This window comes from Narcine bancroftii, chromosome 5 (assembly GCF_036971445.1).
Source record: "Narcine bancroftii isolate sNarBan1 chromosome 5, sNarBan1.hap1, whole genome shotgun sequence".
Lineage (NCBI taxonomy): Eukaryota > Metazoa > Chordata > Chondrichthyes > Torpediniformes > Narcinidae > Narcine > Narcine bancroftii.
In genome coordinates, this window is record NC_091473.1 from 62,872,372 (window position 1) to 62,894,040 (window position 21,669).

Consider the following 21,669-nt stretch of genomic DNA (forward strand, 5'->3'; position numbering starts at 1 on the left):
GTGCAGAGAGACCTAGGGGTACTTGTACACTAGTCTCTGAAGGCGAGCATGCAGGTACAGCAGGCGGTTAAAAAGGCAAATGGTATGTTGGCCTTCATGTCAAGAGGGTTTGAGTATAGGAACAAGGATACCTTACTGCAGCTGTACAGGCCTTGGTGAGACCACACCTGGAGTATTGTGTGCAGTTTTGGTCACTTTATCTAAGGAAGGATGTTCTTGCAATGGAGGGAGTGCAGAGGTGATTCACCAGGTGATACCTGGAATGGCAGGAATGACTTATGAGGAAAGATTGCGCAAATTGGGATTGTACTCGCTGGAGTTTAGAAGATTGAGAGGTGATCTCATAGAGACATATAAAATTCTGACAGGACTGGACAGAATGGATGCAAATGGGATGTTTCCAATGATGGGAAAATCCAGAACCCAGGGCCATGGTTTGAGGATAATAGGCAAACCATTTAGGACCGAGATGAGGAGGAATTTTTTACCCAAAGGGTGGTGAATCTGTGGAATTCATTGCCACAGAGGGTAGTAGAGGCAGGTTCATTAAATCTATTTAAGAGGGAATTAGATATATTTCTTCAGTATAAGGGTATTAAAGGTTACGGAGAGAAGGCAGGGACGGAGTACTGAACTTTAAGATCAGCCATGATCTCGTTGAATGGCGAAGCAGGCTCAAAGGGTCGAATGACCTACTCCTGCTCCTATCTTCTTTGTTTCTATGACACATCCATTGATCCAGTGGGAAGGTTTGTAATGGCACATAGATGGATATATGCAGAATCCTGGACACTTATGAATATATATGCTCCAAATTTTGATGATAAATCCTTTATACAAAATGTCTTCTTAAAAGCAGTATAGAAAGAAGACAAAATATACTGGTTGGGGGAGATTTTTGATTGCACCCCCCATCCTGGATAAATCAGCAAAGATAGTGACAAAGGCAAAAGCTACTTTATCTTTTAGGAAGGATTTCCATGTGAAACCTTATCGAAGGCCTTCCTGAAGTCCATAAAGACAACATCTACTGCTCTGCCCTCATCAACATTCCTAGTCACCTCCTCAAAAAATTCAAGATTTGTCAAACATGACCTTCCAAACACAAACCCATGTTGAGTATTCCTGATCACCCTGTCTCTCTAGATACTTATATTTATCTCTAAGAATACTTTCCATTAGCTTACCATTCCTGTCATCCTTTTTTGAAGAGAACTCTCCCTCAAGGATCCAAATGGGACTACATATAATGAAGGAGGGGGACAGCAAAAGATTTTATTTACAAATGGAATGTCAATAACAAAAACACCAGATAACCCTACTTTAATACATATTAAAATTTGGCATGAGATATCACCAAAAGCACCACTGTGTCAGAATGAATTACTGCCCATGAATATGGGTAATAAAATTCTAAATATTTTGTATGAGGAAGGACTCCTTATATCCTTTGAACCATTAAAACAAATATGATTTTTCAAATGGAACTTTCTACTGCTTTCTTCAGCTAAGGTCATTTTGTGAGAGAGATGGGATCCCACCCTCAAGTAATGGAGGGGATGCTTCGACTGGAAATTACACCTAAATTTATAACTAGGATGTATTATGTTCTCCAAGGTGAAAGTCGAGGGAGAGGTGGGAGTCAGATCTAGCTGTTATAATACCAGAGGAATGTTGGTCTGATAGGTGTCTGGATAGTACGACAAATGTGAGATATGGATTGGTTCAATATAATTTCTCACACCACAAAAACTACATAAATCAAAATCTGAAATATTTGAAATGTGCTTTAGGTGTGACATTGAAATTGGAACCAACTTACTTTCTACATGGTTGCATGTGAGGGTAAGACTATTCTGGCATGATATCGCTGTAACACTAACAATTTAGAAAATAAAGTAGCTTAAAACATAAATATGTTGCAATCATTTTTGGAATATGTAGGGAAATGTGATATCCCAGAAAGAGAATCATGAAAAAATGAGAGCTCTGATGGTACGTGAAGTTATATTTTTGTATTTGTGGGAGGGGGAAGGGAAAAAGGTTTTTTTTTGGTTTTGTAAACATTTAATATATTTGATGGGATAAGGGGAAAAGGCTGAAAATTGGAACTAGGTGTGAGCATAGTTCAGGTTCATGTAGAGTCATGGAATAGACTTGATGCACCTCGTGGTCTGCTTTTGAAACTTGATCTTGTGAAAACAAAAAAAATGTTGGATATTCTTGGGCCCAGAATCTGACCTGCTGGTGTCCACATAGATGACAGGGTGCCAGTTTATATATAGAAATCATTTTCCTCACCAATCAACCAGCAGAGAGACTGATTTATATGATTCTATTCTTTTATCCTCTATGTTGTTTCATTGGCTGCAATCAAAAGCTCATTGTTTTCCAGCCAATTGAAATACTGAGTCACGGAGATTGATATGGTTGTATTAAGCAAATATTTGATGCACAAGATCAGCCTGTTGTAGTGTCTTACTTGACTCAAAACATCGGCCATCCCTATACCGCCTGGCATGCAGTCTCATTCACGGAGTTCAGCCAGTGGTTAGTTTTTTTTTGTTCTAAACACTGGACAATGTAGATTTTGATTCCTGAACTATTTTATGGATTTTGGGTTGCTGATCACAAAATGCTTTTTAGATATAACATTTTTGTAATTTCCTGTCATATTTAAAGTCTACCAGTATATTGGCTACAAAGCATGATGTTTTGGTCAGTCCAAGCATGCCTGGCTGGGCATTTACTGTGTTCAGGCACTGAAATTGATGGGTTGTTCATGGCTTTGAGCTGTGTACATGAGCCACAAAAATGGCACCTTTTTTATAAATTCATTGAAGGGCAACTGGAATTCATCTATGCTGGCTGACTATTGTTGGACACTGACTCGAGAGGCATCAGATGCTGAGTACAAATGAAAATCAAAAACAAAACATTTTTTAGGTCAGTTGAACTAATGCACCATTATGTGATTAAACATGCTAAATTCAATAAAAGTTAATTTAATGTTTCTCCAACTTCCTACGTGACACAGCAAACATGGAATTATCTTTGTGTTCAATTTGAAGTTTTTTTTAAACTCATTATTCCCATTTTCTTTCAGAATGCAAACTTTATGGGGATAAAGCTTTGTTGTCCAGTGATATCTATTCATCTCAGCTTTGTTTCTTTTTAAAGATTTAACTCCTACTGCCCTCTGGACAAGGAATTCTAAGGATTCAAACTTAAATTGTGGAATTATTGAGAGATGGTGTCCTCTGATCTGGACTTGGGAAACATTCTCTCAGTTTTTACCCTGAACAGTCTCTATGTTTCAACATGATTGTCTCTCTTCTAAATTCCTTTGAATACGAACACAATTTGTTCAACATTTCAGTATAAGATCACTACATACCTGGGTTTACCTGAGTGAATCTTTTTGAACTGTCTCCAATGATAATTCATCCTTCTTTAAGGAATACAAAACTGTTCACTCTATTCTCGATATGGCCTCTTATACAGTTGCTGTAAGACTTCCCTGCCTTTATACCTCTTTAAAATAAGAAATAGCATTTTATTCTTTCCTAATTACCTGCAGTACCTGGGTGCCATCTTCCTATGTTTCATGTACAAGCTGACCTCCCCACATCTCATTGCACTAAATTTAAATAATAGTTTATTATTCTTGCTCTCAAAATGATCACATTTTTCCATAGCAGATTAATTTTTGAATAACACTGTTTTTCACAATGTCTTCTCACCCACTCTTGTATCATGTGCATATCTGACTCACAATTGTAACAGATTTTGTGGTAATATTAATCTTTAAAGTTAAAATCTTTAGTTGTAAAATATATTTTTAGTGAGGGAATTGTGGGCTATATTCAGGGTCACATCACATTTACAGGATCACCATTGCACTGAGAGAGAGAGAGTGTGTTCATTTTGGAGTTGTCGAGTCTGGAAGAACCAGATCGTAATGGAACTGAAGTGGGTCTTAACTGATTCCAGGACAATGGATTTATACACAGCATTACACTGGCAGCGGTGTAGTTACACAAGTTCTTCCTTGAGTGACGTGCTCAGACTTTATGGAATCATAACCACTTAAACCTCTTGGACAGAGATAAGGTCAGTGGGTTTTATGGATGTGAAGTGTTGTGTTTTGGAGAAATGAAACTGAAACAGTGGTGATGTCATGTCACATGATTTCAGAGAAACATTTTGAAACCTTACTGAAGAAATTGACCATTCTGTGAAAGACATGGGTAAATCAGTAGTCCCTGGAAAGAGAGGGAGATGCTGTTCTGTATTGTATTATCCTTATCGTAGGAGATTCTCAAAATAAGTGGCTTTAAAGTAAGTAAGACCACTTTGCTCTTGATTACGAAAGAAATCGTGAAGATCACAGTTCCATAACCCCAACAAGATAAGGGGAAACTTGTGAAAACACTCGTATGAAGAATATCTCTCTGAAAGACAACCTATCAAAAGACTCGTGGGTTTAAAGAGATCTGAAGACATGATGTTTAAAAGTGCTTCATAATTACTTCTGAACTGCAATTTAAAAATCTTCAAGCAACACAAGATATTTGATGCTGACATTTAAAATGGACTTTTCAGACAAGCTCAAACTCTTAAGGTTTGGATTTTGACACAGACACATTGACATTTGCGCACAGTGGGAATTAAGTTAGAGTTAAGTAAGAAATGTTATTAATAGTTTAATATAAAAACTATTATTTTGAATTTACCATTGTCTGATGAGTTTTCCATTGCTGTTCCTTTGTTAATTCATAACAGTGGTTTGTTCCATCAACTCACCAAAACATACTGCAGGTAGCTGTGATCCCACCACTAATCCTTGTGGTAGCTCACTGGGCACAGGCCTAAAGAACACAAATTTGTTAGGCATGGTTTCCCTTTATTAAACCATCCCACTTGATCAGATTATGACTTTGAAAACTTTTTGGTATTAGGTTCTTAATAATTATTAAAATTTTCAGTAATACTGGGTACTATTTTGTTTAACATATTTTGCTCTGATTCTCTAAACGTATGCATATTTGGAAAATTACAACTGCTGCATCCAATTTCTGCATTTCTATTAGGACCTGGTGAAATATCTGCTTTGAGCCCTATTACTTTAGCTTGATACTAAGACATGTAAATGATCAGAAAGCTTTGAGGCTGTTAAATAAATGGGGAGAAGAACTATAGAAAGGTCAGCTTGCTTGAGGTGGATCCAGCATGTGTGTTGTGGTGAGCTCAGCAATGCAATGAATGGTACCATTACAATTAAATTCACATTTCCACCGGAAATCTCATCTATCATCAGATAACAGTCAAGAAATGATATCCTCAAAGGTTGGGCTCCCTCTAAAAATGGTGGTAGATTCAAAAACTGCAAGTATAGGGAAATTAGTAAATTGTGGCACAGGTGAGACTATTCAACCTATTATGTCTGTACTATCTTTTTGGAAATGTTAATTCCAGTCCATGATGTTTCTCCATTGGTACAGAGATTCTTAATTGTTTTTTTTTTAAACTACAGTGAAATCTGCTTCTTCTACATTTTCAATCCAATGGAAAAAACACTCCTATCTTCCATCTAATTCCTTCCCCAGTTCTATTATGTTTGTATACTCTTGTTTTTACCTACCCAAATGAAAGCAGATCACCCCTTTTTACTGAATCCTGGATCAATCCCACACTACTCCAGGACCCCCAAAGATCTGTCTGCACTTTTGGAACATCACACTTTTTTGCACTAATTACAACTAAATATTGTTAGTGTATTTTACATACCTGCTTAGCTCCAGCAAGAATTTTAGTGCATCTGTATTTTGTAGTTATGTATATAACAATGAACCACTCTTAATTTTGAACAGCTGTTAAGTCTCATTAATCTTCTGTGAGATCAGTTTTTGGAGTCACTCTAAATAATGGAACATCTTAAATCCTAGAGGTGGTGCAAAGAAACAAAATACACATTCGCAAGGAGGGTCTTTTTCACGTGATGATTGGGCTGAATATGATTTCCACTTGTGGTGTGGGCACAGCAATTCGAAGCAAATGTATAACCAGAGTTCACAGGATGTGCATGACATTGGGTTTCATCGCTGTAACTGGTGCAAGGTCATTGATTGGACAACAATCCATTATTATTTCACACTGTTTTCAAAACATCACAATTCCGGGTGGTTTGGGCAGTCTAAGTTTCCACCATGTTTGTAGTCTGTCTATTTACCTCAAATAAAATGGATTCAATTGTTGTGGAGTAGATTTACATAGGTCAGCTCTACATCATGGGCTGAAGGGCCTGTGATGTTCTATGCTCTATAAGAGCTTAAACATTATGTTGCAACTTTAGTTATGGGGTGAGATTGAGATTGGACAAGATGGTCTTATTTTCACTGGTAACTTAATTGTGATTGATAACATTATGAGGTGGAGATGGTCAAAATCTTTTTCACATAGTAGTAGTGTCAAAAACAAGAGGACACAGGTTTAAAGTGATTTAAAGGGTATCTGAGGGATAAGTTTTTATTAACAAAGAGTGGTTGATATCTGGAACTCGGCCAGTGGAGATAGTGGAGAAATCGAATACAACCCCACCTCTATGAGGCATTTGGACGGACACTGACACATGCAAAGAACAGAAGGATATGAACCTAATACGGTCGGGGGCTGAAGGCCTGTTTCTATGACAACAGAACACGCAGATTTTTCGCTTCATCTCACTCACCAAATGGAAAACGCCATACCTGATTTCCTCACTTTAACTGTCTTTTCAAGCAGATTTGCTCAGTGCTCTTTAACTTACCGCTTCTCCTGCACTGCAGTCCAACGGGATATCTACAAAGAGCAGCTATTCAATCATTTGCATAATGTTTGGGTGGTGATGGGAATTTCTCCTGTCTAGAGCACACATGAAATCCAATTCTTTCATAGTATTTGTTGAGATACAAATACGACCCTTTCCTAATTATGCATCACTGGGCCAATTATTTCAATTCCCCATTCAGAGTTAAGATTTATTTCAGAATTAAGGGCAAATAACGATGGTAAAAGTCTGGTTTAGCAGAATAAGACATAGAGATGGTACAATATAAACATTTCACAAGGGTTAACACCGAGATTAAAACCAAAACCTCTTCAACTGTCACAAACACTTCTGAGATAGAGGTAGAAGATTATGGTCAGATGGATGGCCAGCCCAGGCCATTAACGAGCAACTGATTAAATAAACACAAATGACATCCGATCAAATCTTATTTAAAACAAGCAGCAGCAGGAACAGAAAGTGGAATGTCAGAACGCTGTGATTAAAAAAAAACATCATGGCCATCTCTACTTTGTGGCAAACTTTTACAACCGTTTAATTGGAGGAAATGTATATTCCTCGCTGTTCATCTCCCTGTGAAGGAGAAAAAGATCATCATCAACAGTGAAACAATGATCATATTCTGACATCTTACGTAATCTCTGATTGTTTATCACTAAAACTCAAACACAATCACTCCAAACTTCTAGTACCACATAGGAGAACATATAGGCAGACCGCAAAAGAAAAACATCTTAATTTTCAAGGGTTAAATGGAAGAGGAAAGTTCACACAAGTATCATCTAACATCAAACCAACAGGAGCTAAGTGGTCTTAATATCGATTGGCATATACTAGAGTCAATACTGATCACCGTTCATTGATACTTCTGAACAAACACTGATGACAGCAGTACTATAGAACCCCAAATGAGTATGTTTACATTGTAACCTTGCCAATTTTCTGCGAGACCTGCTGAGTTCCTCCAGCATTTCTGTTTTTTCACTACAATCATAGCATCTGAAGACTTTGTGTTTCACTGTATTAGTTTGGAAAAACAACATTGGGAGGGGATAAATATGCTATTTAAAAGATCAAGATATTCTGATAACAAGAGGAACACCTGCAGTATACAACTCCAAGTCTGGCAAGTAAATGGCACAGATCGAAGGCTGCCACTTTTAGAGGCCACATTATCTCAAGGTACTGAGGCGCACTTAACTTTTGGAAGCAGACAAAGCCAACAGTGGTGACAGTGTATCTGCAACTCCAGAACTTGCACCAGGCTAAAGCCAAGTGGCTTATCTAACCTACAGCATAACAGGTGGCCAGAGGGAGCAGGTTTTGTTAATGTTAGGTTTATGTTTTGTCACTGGGAATGGGCTAGCAACATTGTTCAGTTGGGGTTGCCATATCGAGCTGGCATTTGATTATATCAAATCATAGATGTAATAAGGGTACTTGGATCCACTTTGGCCATTGGAAGCTTAAATGTCAGAGTTGAATGCAATATCATTCATATTTTGTTTAATGACAGCTTTAAAGGATGAATAGGCGATTTGATCTTTTCAGAAAATTCTCCTAAAGGCACAGGTTTTTCCCATGTTTTGTGAATGAGGGAGCCGAGATGGTGATCAGAGACATCTGATGCTGTCTTCGCACACGCGACCTTCCAGCAGAGAGCGCGAATGAGCAGATTCCCCTGAAGTTGATCACATTGCTTGAACTGTTAGAACCAGGTCTTTACCAATAACTTAAATGAGTGCCTAACCTACCTAACATTGAAGCAGCACTGGCTTTTACCAATGGGGCCATTAAAAGATCCATTCCAAATACGAGGGTATTTTGATGACAAGGTTCCAAACATTTACAATTCAACTCGATTCAAGAGTTACGAGGAGTGGAAGAATGGGTTGATGGGACAGTTGTTTGACGATAAGCCACCACAGGCAGAGCACCTTCTTCCGTGTTGCAAATTTGGGTAATTTGAGACACAGGAGATTGCAGATGCTAGAATCTGGAGCAACAATCTGCTGGAGAAATTCAGCAGGTTGAACAGTATCTGTTGAGGGAGAAGGAATTGCCAATGTATTGGATCGAGACCTTGCATCAGTCAATTTGAGAACTGCTTGTCAATATTCTGATATATAGGGTTTGTGATTTTTTTTTCATTAAGATCTGGTTCCTCTTTCTCCAGGGCCCTCAAGATTCTTTAAATGGACTGGAATTTGAATAGCTGATCTCAAACCAAGTAATTTTCAGCAGTGGTTGCCCATGTTTGATTCCCTTTCCAGATGCACAGTAGACCTTAGTCACAGTAGCCCAGCCGAACCCTATCCCTCCACTGCCAGCATGATAGGGCAGAGAAGAATATCAGTGGTCTTATTGAGTTTGCCAATTTTGGTAATTGGAGCTCAATGGCAAGGTAGAAACAAGTAGTGAAGGGAATTTGTTGAAGAGTCTGCTGGGTTCACTGTTCTTATAGAAGTGTCAGTACATTCACTACAGCACCAAAACATTACATCTTGACCAAAACAATGCCAATGTTGGATACCTTTTAAATGAGGTAAAAGGTCAAAATCACATCAAAGAAATGCAGAATGTAGTAAAGAAAAAGAAAATGGAGTTGTATATTTCAAATGTTCCCCATAAAAAGAAAAACAAAGTTGTTTATTAAACTAAACAATACAAGATTGTGGTGCATACAGAAATACAACTTGAGATCACCAGGTACCATCAGAATACAGCGCAGAAAAACCAGTCACCATTTTACAAACGATTCCATTAAAGGGAGATGGAAAAAAGGCATCCTTCTCCAAGATCCACACTTAAACCACAGAAATCTATTGAGCATCTATCTTCCACATACATCAATTATCACAAGATGCACTGTCCACAGAGCACGCCACAGACTACAAGGACCGCTTTGCAAGCTTGGCTTTTACATTATGGAATTGCAAGCAACTAGTCAGCAGCAGTGAGAGGAGCAAGAAAAGAGAGCACCAACATAGGACTAATCACATTCCACATTGACTTCATTCAATTAACAGAACTTGTAAGCATCATACTACCAATGTACTGTGGGCAGGTAAAAGCTACTGTACATGTCAAACATAAAAGTGTCCTTTCGAAATGGGACAAAATATCCAAGAATACAAATATACTTACATGTAGATATAAAAAAAAGCTATAAAGAACTGATGCATTGGTGGATTTGCATCTGTTCACTGCGTGGGCTCTGAACTTTGGTCTGTGGAAACCAAACTGTTCTAGAATGTAGTGACCTTGAAACCCAATCACAGGGCTACAACCCAAGGAACTAGGGAATCACTCAACCCATAGTGAAAAGTTACATTTCAAATGTGTTGCCTTGAGCGGATGTACCTGTCTGCCCTGGAAAATATAGCAACTTGATCTAAATCTGAAATGACAGGAAAAAAATCATTTAAAATAAACATTAAATAGTCACCATCCCCTTACCAGCATGTCAGTTCTGTGCATTGTTTTATTGACTTATTTGATTTTTATGTCTCTGTTTAAAGATTTCTACATGCTGTCATAATAGAAATCTGAAAACAATTTGACATGTAAAGGATGGGTGCTTATTAAATGTTGTTGATTTTTTTAAAAAAAACTTTAGTGAATGGAGCAGAAACATAACATTTAATGATTGGCTCCCCCCTCCAGTTAAGGTATTTTCTGAATGCAATGGTATTTAATTGCCTGTGCTTTATTAGTGTGTTAAAAGATGGACAACAATCCAGATAGGGGGAAATTAAATCCCTGTGTGAATTTTCGACACGATGTGTCAAAGCATGTGATGCTGCAGTTCGTCCTGAAGAAAAGGAACCTCCACAGACATCCAACAACTGCGGACATGATAGGTTGCTTGTCCAATACAAAGGGAACAGCAATGATCAGCAATTACAAGAGTATGTGAGCAGTGGTCAGCAGAGATTTAGAGGTGTTCCAGAATCACATTCAATCCAGAATTGTTAGCAAATAAGACCGTTGTAAACTGTCATTTACAGATTCAAGATATTCCAAAACTGCTTGAATCCAAATAATTTTGGAATATCACCAAATTTGTAACGTACGAGAGGAACTAACTCTGCTGAGCATTGATAAATACTTGGACCATTAACTTTGGTATCAAGAAAGCAATAGGGCACCTAAAAATAAACTGACTCGATTGAATGAGACCAGTTAGTTTGGACGCTATAGTCTAACTGATTGAAGAAAAAAACAAAAGGTGCTGGAAATCTAAAATAAAAACAGAAACTGCTGTATTTTTCAGTTGGTGAGGCAAGTGTTCGTAGAGAGAATGAACATTTCAGGTCGATGAGCAAGATGATGAAAGGACGTGAGCCTGAAACATTAATCCTGTTTTGCACTCACTCCAGCTGCTGTGTATTTACGGAATTTTTTATTTAGCATTCTAAATATTTTGACATTGACCAAAGATCAGAATGATTTAATTTCTCATCTGATCAAATTAAATATTAAGATATTGAAAAGAGAGGCCAAATGTATTAGTTTAACCTAACATTTTTCTCACAAAATGTATTAAATTTCACAGATTGGGTACAACCAAAGACGGCAGTGCCACTTGGTCTGTTAGTTTTTGATTTGTACTTATTCAGAAGTGGCATCACGAGATGCTCTAATCCCATGGGAACTCAATTATTTGAGCAGCACGAAGATCCCTGTTGTGAATCTTTCAATCTAACAAAAAATACTGCAAATGACCCAAAATAAATCTATTTAAAAAGTGGAGTTATTTCTACCAAGAGTGCGCCAATAGCATTTCAAACATGTTTGGAGGGACATTCTTCTGCAAAAAGGATGAATCCAATTTGTTACAAAGACTGTTTTAGGATCAAGCTGGTAGCTAGAGGAACCAACTCTTCAATGGCACAAGGCATTAACTACCTTCATCACTCATAACCTAACTTGGATGGCGTAGTCCATTTCCTAATACAGCCGTGCTATTGGTGTTGGATGAGATGTGGAAAAGCTAGGAGGACATGAGGAGACATGCTTGGTATACACACGTCAACGGTCATTGATATTTACATCTGAGTATAGACAAGGGAATGCGTGAACAAGAGCAGGGTCGGGAGATAGCGCAGCACATTCCCATACCTCTTAATTTGTCCTTTTAAGAAATGTGGTCTCTTTACCTCCTAATTAACCACTACTAAAAGTGTTGCCTGTAGTTTGAAACAGGGCTAATGCCAAGCCTTAAAACTTATTTTAGCCTCGTGGGCAAAGTGGGTGACCCCTGATGCTCTAAATCCAAGTGCACCTCTGGCAGGCTGAACCCAAGCTCTTGATGCCCAGTGCTGCCCTCATCAGGTGAATGAAGCTGCTCAGTCCCTACCTATCTTCACTTCTCTGTGTTAAGAAATGAACATGCGATCATACATTTAGAGCCTGCACATTATTCAAACACCAAATAAAACAACTGCACAATGCTCCATTCTGCTGCTGGTTGGAAACTACAACTACTCAATATTGCTTTGATGCACATAAATAATTTTCACCAGGTATAAAGAGATAACATATTTGAAGAAAAACAATAATTGAAAGACAGTTGTATTAGTCCAGGCTAGGGACATGGATGCACACTTGTGGCTGAGGTAAACTGCAAGGTGGGCTTGTTGGGGCATTCTTGACCAATGTTTTGAAACTAAACATGAGCTAACAATATGTGCTAAGAACTAGACAAGTTAATGGACCGAGATTAACCAGAACCACTGAACCAATAATAAAGCTAAGTTGGATTCTAGAGTTTTTTTCTTCATGTTGTCTGGGTACAAGTATCATAGCTATTCCTCAAGTCAGGAATCAAGGATGGACTGGATTATTGTGAGTGACAGGACATGCTGACTATGCGGAGAATTAAGACTCCCATCAGCTTTTCAAAGCTTGGTGCCATATAATTCCTGTTGGACTCAGTAGCATCTCTTTGAAGTGCAAAAGAGTTAGGACATGCCCGAGATTGACAAAAGCTTACCTTTGGGAATTAGGTTGGGATTGCAGAGGAGGAACACACACCATAACTCAGTTTATGGCACTTCAAATCACCAATGATTATCCACTTATTTATTTATTATGAGCTAAATAGCTGAAAATATGGTGATCATTTAGAGAAGTTATATTTTGGCCGACAAGATTAAACAAATTAATGTTTCGTTATCTGAATACAGTATGACAGCACTGTAAGGAATATATCAAACTTGTGGCGTCATTAACCAAAGACATTGATTTTCTTCTCAAAGTGATGTTCTACTGCATTGGTAGGCCTGGAATATGGCCACATTTGTGTCTAATGCACCTGTGCAACTCATGGACATTCAATGGTTGCTGAAGAAGGAGGAGCAAATTAATGCAGAAGGATGGTGTTTAGAAAAGCTTCTTTAGATCTTTACTTGGAGAGAGCCATCATCAAAACTGAGGCCAGGGTTACGATGCCCCACTCTCATCCTGCCATCTGCAGCAGGGACCAAGGGGGTTGTAGACTAAATGTAAGAGTAATTTCACAGTTGGAATAACCTTCTAGAAATAACAGATAAAGACTGATTCATCACATGCATCCAATCACCCTCACCCTTTCTAGACTTTCCCAGTGTGTATTGACTGATAGCAACCATTCCGTTCTGGTTGATGGGGAGTGCATTAACTATTGACTGTAGATGATTTCATGGAGTCAAGAGAAGTAGAGCAGTGATCTGCTCTCTGGCCATAGAACTGGATGCCTTCAATACTACTGTCAGGTTAAAGGAGCCATTGATCACCTGCAGTATTGTTGTGAAATGGAGCACAGCTCCCAGAGGAGACAGGCAGATATAATCGCACAGCTTCCAGAGGAGACAGGCAGACATCATCGCACAGCTTCCAGAGGAGACAGGCAAACATCATCGCACAGCTTCCAGAGGAGACAGGCAGACATCATCGCACAGCTTCCAGAGGACACAGGCAGACATCATCGCACAGCTTCCAGAGGAGACAGACAGACATCATCGCACAGCTTCCAGAGGAGACAGGCAGACATCATCGCACAGCTTCCAGAGGAGACAGGCAAACATCATCGCACAGCTTCCAGAGGAGACAGGCAGACATCATCGCACAGCTTCCAGAGGAGACAGGCAGACATCATCGCACAGCTTCCAGAGGACACAGGCAGACATCATCGCACAGCTTCCAGAGGACACAGGCAGACATCATCGCACTGCTTCCAGAGCAGACATCATCGCACAGCTTCCAGAGGAGACAGGCAGACATCATCGCACAGCTTCCAGAGCAGACATCATCGCACAGCTTCCAGAGCAGACATCATCGCACAGCTTCCAGAGCAGACATCATCGCACAGCTTCCAGAGCAGACATCATCGCACAGCTTCCAGAGGAGACAGGCAGACATCATTGCACAGCTTCCAGAGGAGACAGGCAGACATCATCGCACAGCTTCCAGAGGACACAGGCAGACATCATCGCACAGCTTCCAGAGGAGACAGGCAGACATCATTGCACAGCTTCCAGAGCAGACATCATCACACAGCTTCCAGAGGAGACAGGCAGACATCATCGCACAGCTTCCAGAGGAGACAGGCAGACATCATTGCACAGCTTCCAGAGGAGACAGGCAGACATCATCGCACAGCTTCCAGAGGAGACAGACAGACATCATCGCACAGCTTCCAGAGGAGACAGGCAGACATCATCGCACAGCTTCCAGAGGACACAGGCAGACATCATCGCACAGCTTCCAGAGCAGACATCATCGCACAGCTTCCAGAGGAGACAGGCAGATATCATCGCACAGCTTCCAGAGGAGACAGGCAGACATCATCGCACAGCTTCCAGAGGAGACAGGCAGACATCATCGCACAGCTTCCAGAGGAGACAGGCAGACATCATCGCACAGCTTCCAGAGGAGACAGGCAGACATCATCGCACAGCTTCCAGAGGAGACAGGCAGACATCATCGCACAGCTTCCAGAGGACACAGGCAGACATCATCACTTCCAAAGGAAACATGTGACATCACTGTCACAGCCAGAAAGTGCACACTCTAGAATAGCTCAGACTCTAGTCAGTGAAGTTCCTCTCTCTGCACCAATGTTGTTGCATTTGATTTTGTATTTTGATTTGTATCGAATTTTCTCAATTTTCCCTGCTCTCTCTGCACAAGGTCTAGGCTTGGTTTGGACAGATTCAGTGGTTCAGATTTTTATCAGTTCTGTGCCAGCATCTGCTGCAAGTGTATACATAAAGCACTGCTATTTCTTTAATGTATGAGCCTTTGCTCACAGTGAAAAGAAGGATTAATTGAAGCATGATCTTGTTTAAAAAGCTTCCAAAAATGTAACCCTTCTACAAGAGTTGGTGTTTGTGTCGCTGTGAAGAAGAGACAACGGAACAGCTTAACTCTCTCATCTGCAGCTTTCCCATTTCAGTGAAGAACAAGTAAAGCAACAAAACAGGAATCCAAGTGCTCACTCAAATGTTACACTAGTAATGAGACTAGCACATACTGTGCTGGCTGCTGCACTGCCCACATCAGCTACGCTCAGGCTTTGATTTCAACTGCTGAGGTTGCAAGGTTTGGTTGGTGTTTCTTTTAGCCTTGGGTGGGAAGAAAAGGAAGCCTCTTAAAATCAAATTCAGAATAAAACACGACCAATATATTGTCATGTGTTTGTGAGCTATTCATTCTACATCACAATTCCTCTTGGCCATATCTAACCCGATAGAGAATGATCACAGAAGAAAAGATCTAAACATTATTCAGCCTTCTGGGATGGTCTTGACATTCATGTTGTTTTAGCTTTTTACTTTAATTTGGGTTTCATATGTAATTAGGCTGTGAAAGAGAACTGAATCCAAATTGCTATCAATCAAGGACATACAATAGAAGAATATCAAGAAGACTGCAGATGCTGGAAGCCCGAAATAAAAACAGAAAATGCTAGAAACAGCAGGTCTGTGGGGAGAGAAACAGTTAATGTTTTAGGTCAAAGTCATTTCTCTTTCCACAGAAGCTGAGTGTTTTCAGCCTTTTCTGTTTAATAATTCTGAACTGACTCTCAGAATTGCTTTGTCCTAACTCAACTCTTGCAATGCAGGTCTCATGAGGGCGACCCAGCACCCTACCAAAACCAGTAAAAGCTCCCTTATATCTCTGTCCTCTCCATCCTTTGTTGGAACTTCTGCCTGTGCCAATTTGAACACTCTGAGCTGTTGAGCAATAGAAAGTTTGGCTCAGAACTGAAAGGCCACATCCTCCACTGCGATTGCCTCTGCTGTTTCAAATGAGATCTGCTCATGATGGGGACTGACTTTATCACGAAAGAGCTTTCACTAGAAGCAGTGCTACAATGCAAAAGGAGCAGCAGAGGCTGCCTGTGTTTGAACCGTCAAACTGTGCGAGACCTGCTTCCTGAGGCACCTCCCTCTAAGGTTCATTTAACCTCACACCAGGGTTAGACCTATTTACCCTTCTTATTTTGTAGCAGTTAAACTGTAACTGAATTGCACCCATTTTTCATGCACTTTATTAACAGAAGGCAACAGAAAAGTGAAATTCTGTACAAAGGTAAGCTACTCCTACAAATCAAAATATGGGTGAATATTGTGAAATCTGGTGATGAATGAGATTTGGAATTTTTTTGGCATTATTCTATGATTGATTCATTTACCAATAAACTTCTTTAACTCTGGCCCCGTGTATGTGCTAGTTGATGCTGATTTGGCTGCCGGATCTGCATCCAAGTGAACCAAACCCAGTGTTCTATTCAAATTAGTGGGTTTTGCTCATTCCACAACAACATCCTGCATCTCCAGCACCACTCTTTAACCAGGCTTGGGCCACAAATCTGCCTGTGCTCTGATACAGAACAACACCTTATGGAGGTCCGCGACAGATGTGCTCTTACCTTTATCTCCTTCATGCATGCCCAAGCATCATGTCTTTTGTTACAATGGAGCCCACTTAAAACTACATCAGAAGAGAGTCATTATTACAAGGTAATTTCTGATTGTCCCAATCCAGCTAAATCAATTATATTTAAAAAAAACATAAATCTCTGTTAAAATCAAGTAGGAATGAATTCAGATCACGATGAGCGGTCACCGAGCACTACACAACTTCTTCATTATGAGCTGTCGCTGTGGCACACATTATAGGTGAATTCTAAACCTGATATATATAGCTATTCATTGGCGTAAGTAACAGGATGGCTCACCCTCAACAACACACCACATTAAAAGCTACCTATTGTTCTTGGCATTGGCTGATGGATCTTGATATTAAGGTGGCTCCACTGAAATATTCCACTAAGGGGTTCTGTACCACGCACACTGAGATCAGCCGATGTTATGGGCGTTACTTGACATGGGGTATCTCTGCAGGATGGAGAGGAAGAGCAGAGTATGAAAAGCAGCACCAACCATTCCTAGGAAAGTTTCCCTCATACAAGTCAACATTCACATCGCTACAACAGGCCAGGTAATTATCACCTTCCAGCAGTGGCACAAGTAATTGAAAAGCAATACCCTAATTGTCAATGATGGATTACATCTATGCACTGAAGGTATCCATTACATGACAGTCAACCTTTGGTTAAAAAGAAATCTCTTACTTAAGCTGAATTTCTTCAGAAATGTTGAAGGGGCAAATGTCTTCAGGATATGCAAGTTTCCTCGATAGAAAATTTTGAAAAGGAGAATAATTTCTTTTAACATTTCCTGATGCCACTGACATTTGCTGTTATTTACGGACAATGCACAAACAGCCTGTGGCACCTTTAAAGTTATTTTTACCAGCCCATTGGAATGCAGCCTGGTGAGCTACATTGGATGTGGGACTCCTGCGTTTGTTAAATCTGTGGGGGTCCACCATCTAGAAAGCTTTGAAGTGCTCTTTGTAAAGACATTTTGCTTCCTTGCAACAGGAAACCTAATCACTGACTGAAACATAAAGATCATTTTAACGAACATTGAAACTAAATTCTGCATCAACGTACAGGGCACAAGTTTCTCTCATAAATAATAAGAACATTTCCAATAGGAACAGAACAAATGCAATATCAAAATTAATTTTTTTAACACCATAACTTCACGTAGGAAGTACAATTAAGTGCACTTTCCCTGCAAGTGCAACCAGGGCCATGAGCTGGTTAGAAAGATTTGAAGAACCCAGCAAAAAACAGCCCTGGGTATGTGGAGCCTGAGAGAGAGAAAATAATACAAAACAAAAAATTGGTATTTTCTAGCCCAGAGTCTGTTCCATTTCATTTGATCCATGTGAATATGTTTTGCTGTCCATTGTAAAATTGTTCTTTACAATCTTCTTGAATCAGTTTAAATTAATATATTAAAACAAAGGAAGAAAAATGGAATCAAGTCTGTTGCCACATGTGATGGCAGATTGTGTTCAGTGCCTGGTAGAACCGGAACGTGTGAAGGACAGTGCTTGCTGGGTGTTGATTTTCATGTGTATGTCTCATCATCTGTGTCTTCAATTAACACGGCTGCATCACGGGGTTTCACACTGCAGGTCAAAAAATGGCAAATGTAAGAATTGAAACGAGGTGTCACAATGCAGATCACGTCCACTCCTGCTGAGCTGAAGGGGTCAATAACAAAACCGAGGGCCCCAAGACCTCTGTTGCTGATTCCACTCCACAAAATTCCTGGCAACATCTCATCCTCGTCACATTTCTTCTCTTAACTGCATCTATTCTACACATCTTAATCCAGCATATGAAGTGGCTCTCAGAATAAAGCAGAAAATCCTTAAATTCCCATTGGGTTTATTCAGTACCTTCAACAGGAGTTCTTCAGCACTGATACTAGCCCTTCAGCCCATCTTGACCCTGCCACCCAAGCCAGTCCCATTTGCCTGCATTTGGCTAATATCCCTCTAAACCTTTCCTATCCATGTACATGTCTAAATGTCTTTTAAACGTAACAATCGTTCCTGCTTCTACCACTTCCTCTGGCATATACCCACCACCTCCGAGACCCCTCAGATCCTTTTTAAATCTTTCCCTTCTTATCTTCAGTCTATGCCCTCTCAGTTCACCTACTGTGGGGAAAAAAGCTATGATTATTTAACCATATAACCATTACCATCTCGGCCCCTTTAGTCCGCACCAATTTAAGTGATCTCCTCTAGTCCCACCTACTTGCTCCCTGTCCATAACCCTCCAATCCCCTCACATCCATGCACATCCAAAACTGACCCTGCTGCAACCACCTCTTCTGGAAGGTCATTCCATTCAGCCTCCACTCTCTGAGTGAAGAAGCTCCCTCTCATGTTACTTCTAAACTTTTACCCCCTAACCCTTCACTTATGACCCCTTGTTCCAATCTCACTTACCCTCAAGGGGAAGAGCCTATTCACATCTACTCTATCTATCCCCCTCTTTTCTAATCCCTATATTTTCCATAATCACCCCTTTTGCTTCTCTTATCCTATACGATTCCATATCCTTTTCCCTAGTGAATACCGAAGAGAAGAACTCATTCAATATCTCCCCCATCACATTCGTCTCCGCACACATTTGTCCACTCTGCTTCTCTAAGGGAGCAATTTTATCCTTCCCTCTCCTTTTGCTATTTACATATTTGTAAAAACCCTTTGGATTTACTTTCACCCTGTTCGCTATAGCCACCTTCTTTTCCCTATCCTAATTTCTTTAAGTTTCTTTTTACAAAAATCCATATATTTTCAAAGCATCTCGTCTATTCTTTGTTTCTTGTATTTAACGTAGGCCTCCCTTTTATTTCAAACCAATTTTCTAATCTCCCTTGAAAACCACGGCTCTCTCGAACATTTGGCTCTGCCTTTGAGCCTAACAGGAACATAAAGATTCTGCACCCTCAAAATTTCACCTTTAAATGACCTCCAATTCTCCTTCACCTCCTTCCCATAAAACAAATCAGCCCAAACCACTTCTTGCAAATCCCTTCTTATTTCATCAAATCTGGCTTTCCCCCACTCAAAAGCCTTCATTGTCGGACCAGACCTATCCCTTTCCATAATTATATTGAAACTAATGGTACCAAGATCACTATCAAGTCACCACTTAGTCTCTTACAATCCCAGGAGAACATTCCCAGCATATTCCCAGCAACGTACCAAGTTGCGTTAAAATTTTTCTGAACATCCTCTAGCTCCTTTCAGATATCTATCCAACAGCTTGGTGATCAAAATTAAATCATAATACTTGCAGCCCTTGATTCTGAATTGTCTGACAAACAGAAAACAAATATCTCAGGCTACCATTTTGAAACTTTTCATATCAGGCATGGTGTTCCAATTTCTCTGCTTTAGATTCTGCTTGGATGATAACCTGACCATTATTTGCACATTTGAGTCAGCTTTGAGTTGACTCCTATGGATGCCTTTTTTTTGTTGCATGGACTCACAGTAGCCTCCCTTAATTTAGTCAAGATTCAATTTATTTTCATAGTAATAAAATACTGTCATATTACATGAAATGTCATTGTCTGCTATAAGGCAGACAGATTCACCACCGACAGGAATTGTCTAAGCACCTCTTACAGTCAGACTTACAGTCAGAGAGAGCGAAGCAAGAGACCCTCCCCAGAGCCACCGAGTGTCCGTAGATTAGCCTCCAGTGCTTCTGCAGCCCCTGCAACCACATAGAGTCCAGTCCGAATCACTGGCAACCCAAGCTCCAGATCTGAATCTCTGACACAGTCAGGAACCCTTCACCACGCTTGGCACCTCTTCGCATCCTGGTTCTGATACCTGGTACCCCTCCAGCCAGTTTGAGCCAGTCTCCAGCAGTCCACAGCTTGGCGTGAGTCTCCTAACAGCAGTCTCCAGTAGCCCACAGCTTCCATGGATTCCTCACCTTCAGTCTCCACCAGCACGCCACATGCACTGGTCCTTCAGCCACAGATAACCCTCATTGGTCTGCTGCAATGGCCACTGCCCCGCGGATTGTCTCTTCCCCTTTTCCTTCTCAGATGGTGCATGATCTTCCCGTCCTCTGGTGCCCTGCTCCAGTCCACTGCCTCCCCAGAGCCTGCAGCCCTCGTGACTGCTGCCAATTAATAGGTGCCGCTATCTTGGGCACAGACCCACGGTCGCGGGATTTCAACTAAAATTACCGTTGGCACCTTTAACGGGTCGTTCAAAGCCTGTGCAGAGCTGATGACAGCCGACTGGGCAGCTGGACCCCACAGGAGTGCAGCATCTGCTCTCCCTCACTCCCCACGGATCTACACTAGTGGCAGCGCTGCACTACAGTGGCTCTGACAGCAGCACCATTTTGGATGAATGAAGTCCAAATATTGCACCTGTGGAGGCGGTCACCCAATTTTCAGAGGTGGTTGTGTTGACAGCTTCCTGCGCCCGTGTGTTTGTTTTCAGTGGTGTTAATGGGCACACTGATCCTTTTGTGCATCAATGTTACCTAAGCTGTCACCATTTTAAATAATTCTGTCAGCCCTCCTGACCAAGGTAGATAACCACACTTACCCAAAGTTGTGCCTGCATCTGCCATGTAGATGCTGACCGCCTACTTGACTTGTCTAAGTTCTTTTGATCTTCCTTGTAACCTGACCCAGTTTTGAACTGTTGCTTCCCTCATCCGTATCACTGGTATATATTGCTAATAGCATCAATTCCTGTGATATTCCACTAGTCTATATAAAATACCTGATTACTCCTGCTCTCTGTTTGCTGACTGTCAACTAATTTTCAATCCATGCAAATATATTACTCATAGACTCCATGCCCTTAATTGTACAATATAATCACTTTGAGGAACTACATCAAAGGCCTTTTAAAAATTCAAGTACACCACATCCACTGCTCTC

General features: G+C 40.4%; 1 protein-coding gene across 10 annotated transcripts in view; it reads right to left on the reverse strand.

The window, feature by feature from the left end:
• Positions 1-1,168: 1,168 nt before the first annotated feature.
• Positions 1,169-21,669, reverse strand: part of LOC138763443 (xenotropic and polytropic retrovirus receptor 1 homolog) — a 379,170-nt gene continuing 358,669 nt past the window's right edge. For 7 of the 10 annotated variants that reach the window (XM_069937588.1, XM_069937589.1, XM_069937592.1 and 4 more), the window contains 2 exons: positions 17,087-17,217; positions 9,442-16,810 (listed from right to left, as the gene is read on the reverse strand). In XM_069937588.1, coding sequence (XP_069793689.1) covers positions 16,608-16,810; positions 17,087-17,217 — 334 coding nt within the window. In that variant the 3' untranslated portion in view covers positions 9,442-16,607. Of the gene's footprint in view, positions 1,241-3,397; positions 3,535-4,693; positions 4,872-5,790; positions 16,811-17,086; positions 18,365-21,669 lie in introns of those variants that run through there. The other 3 variants (XM_069937590.1, XM_069937587.1, XM_069937591.1) reach the window with 3 other exon arrangements.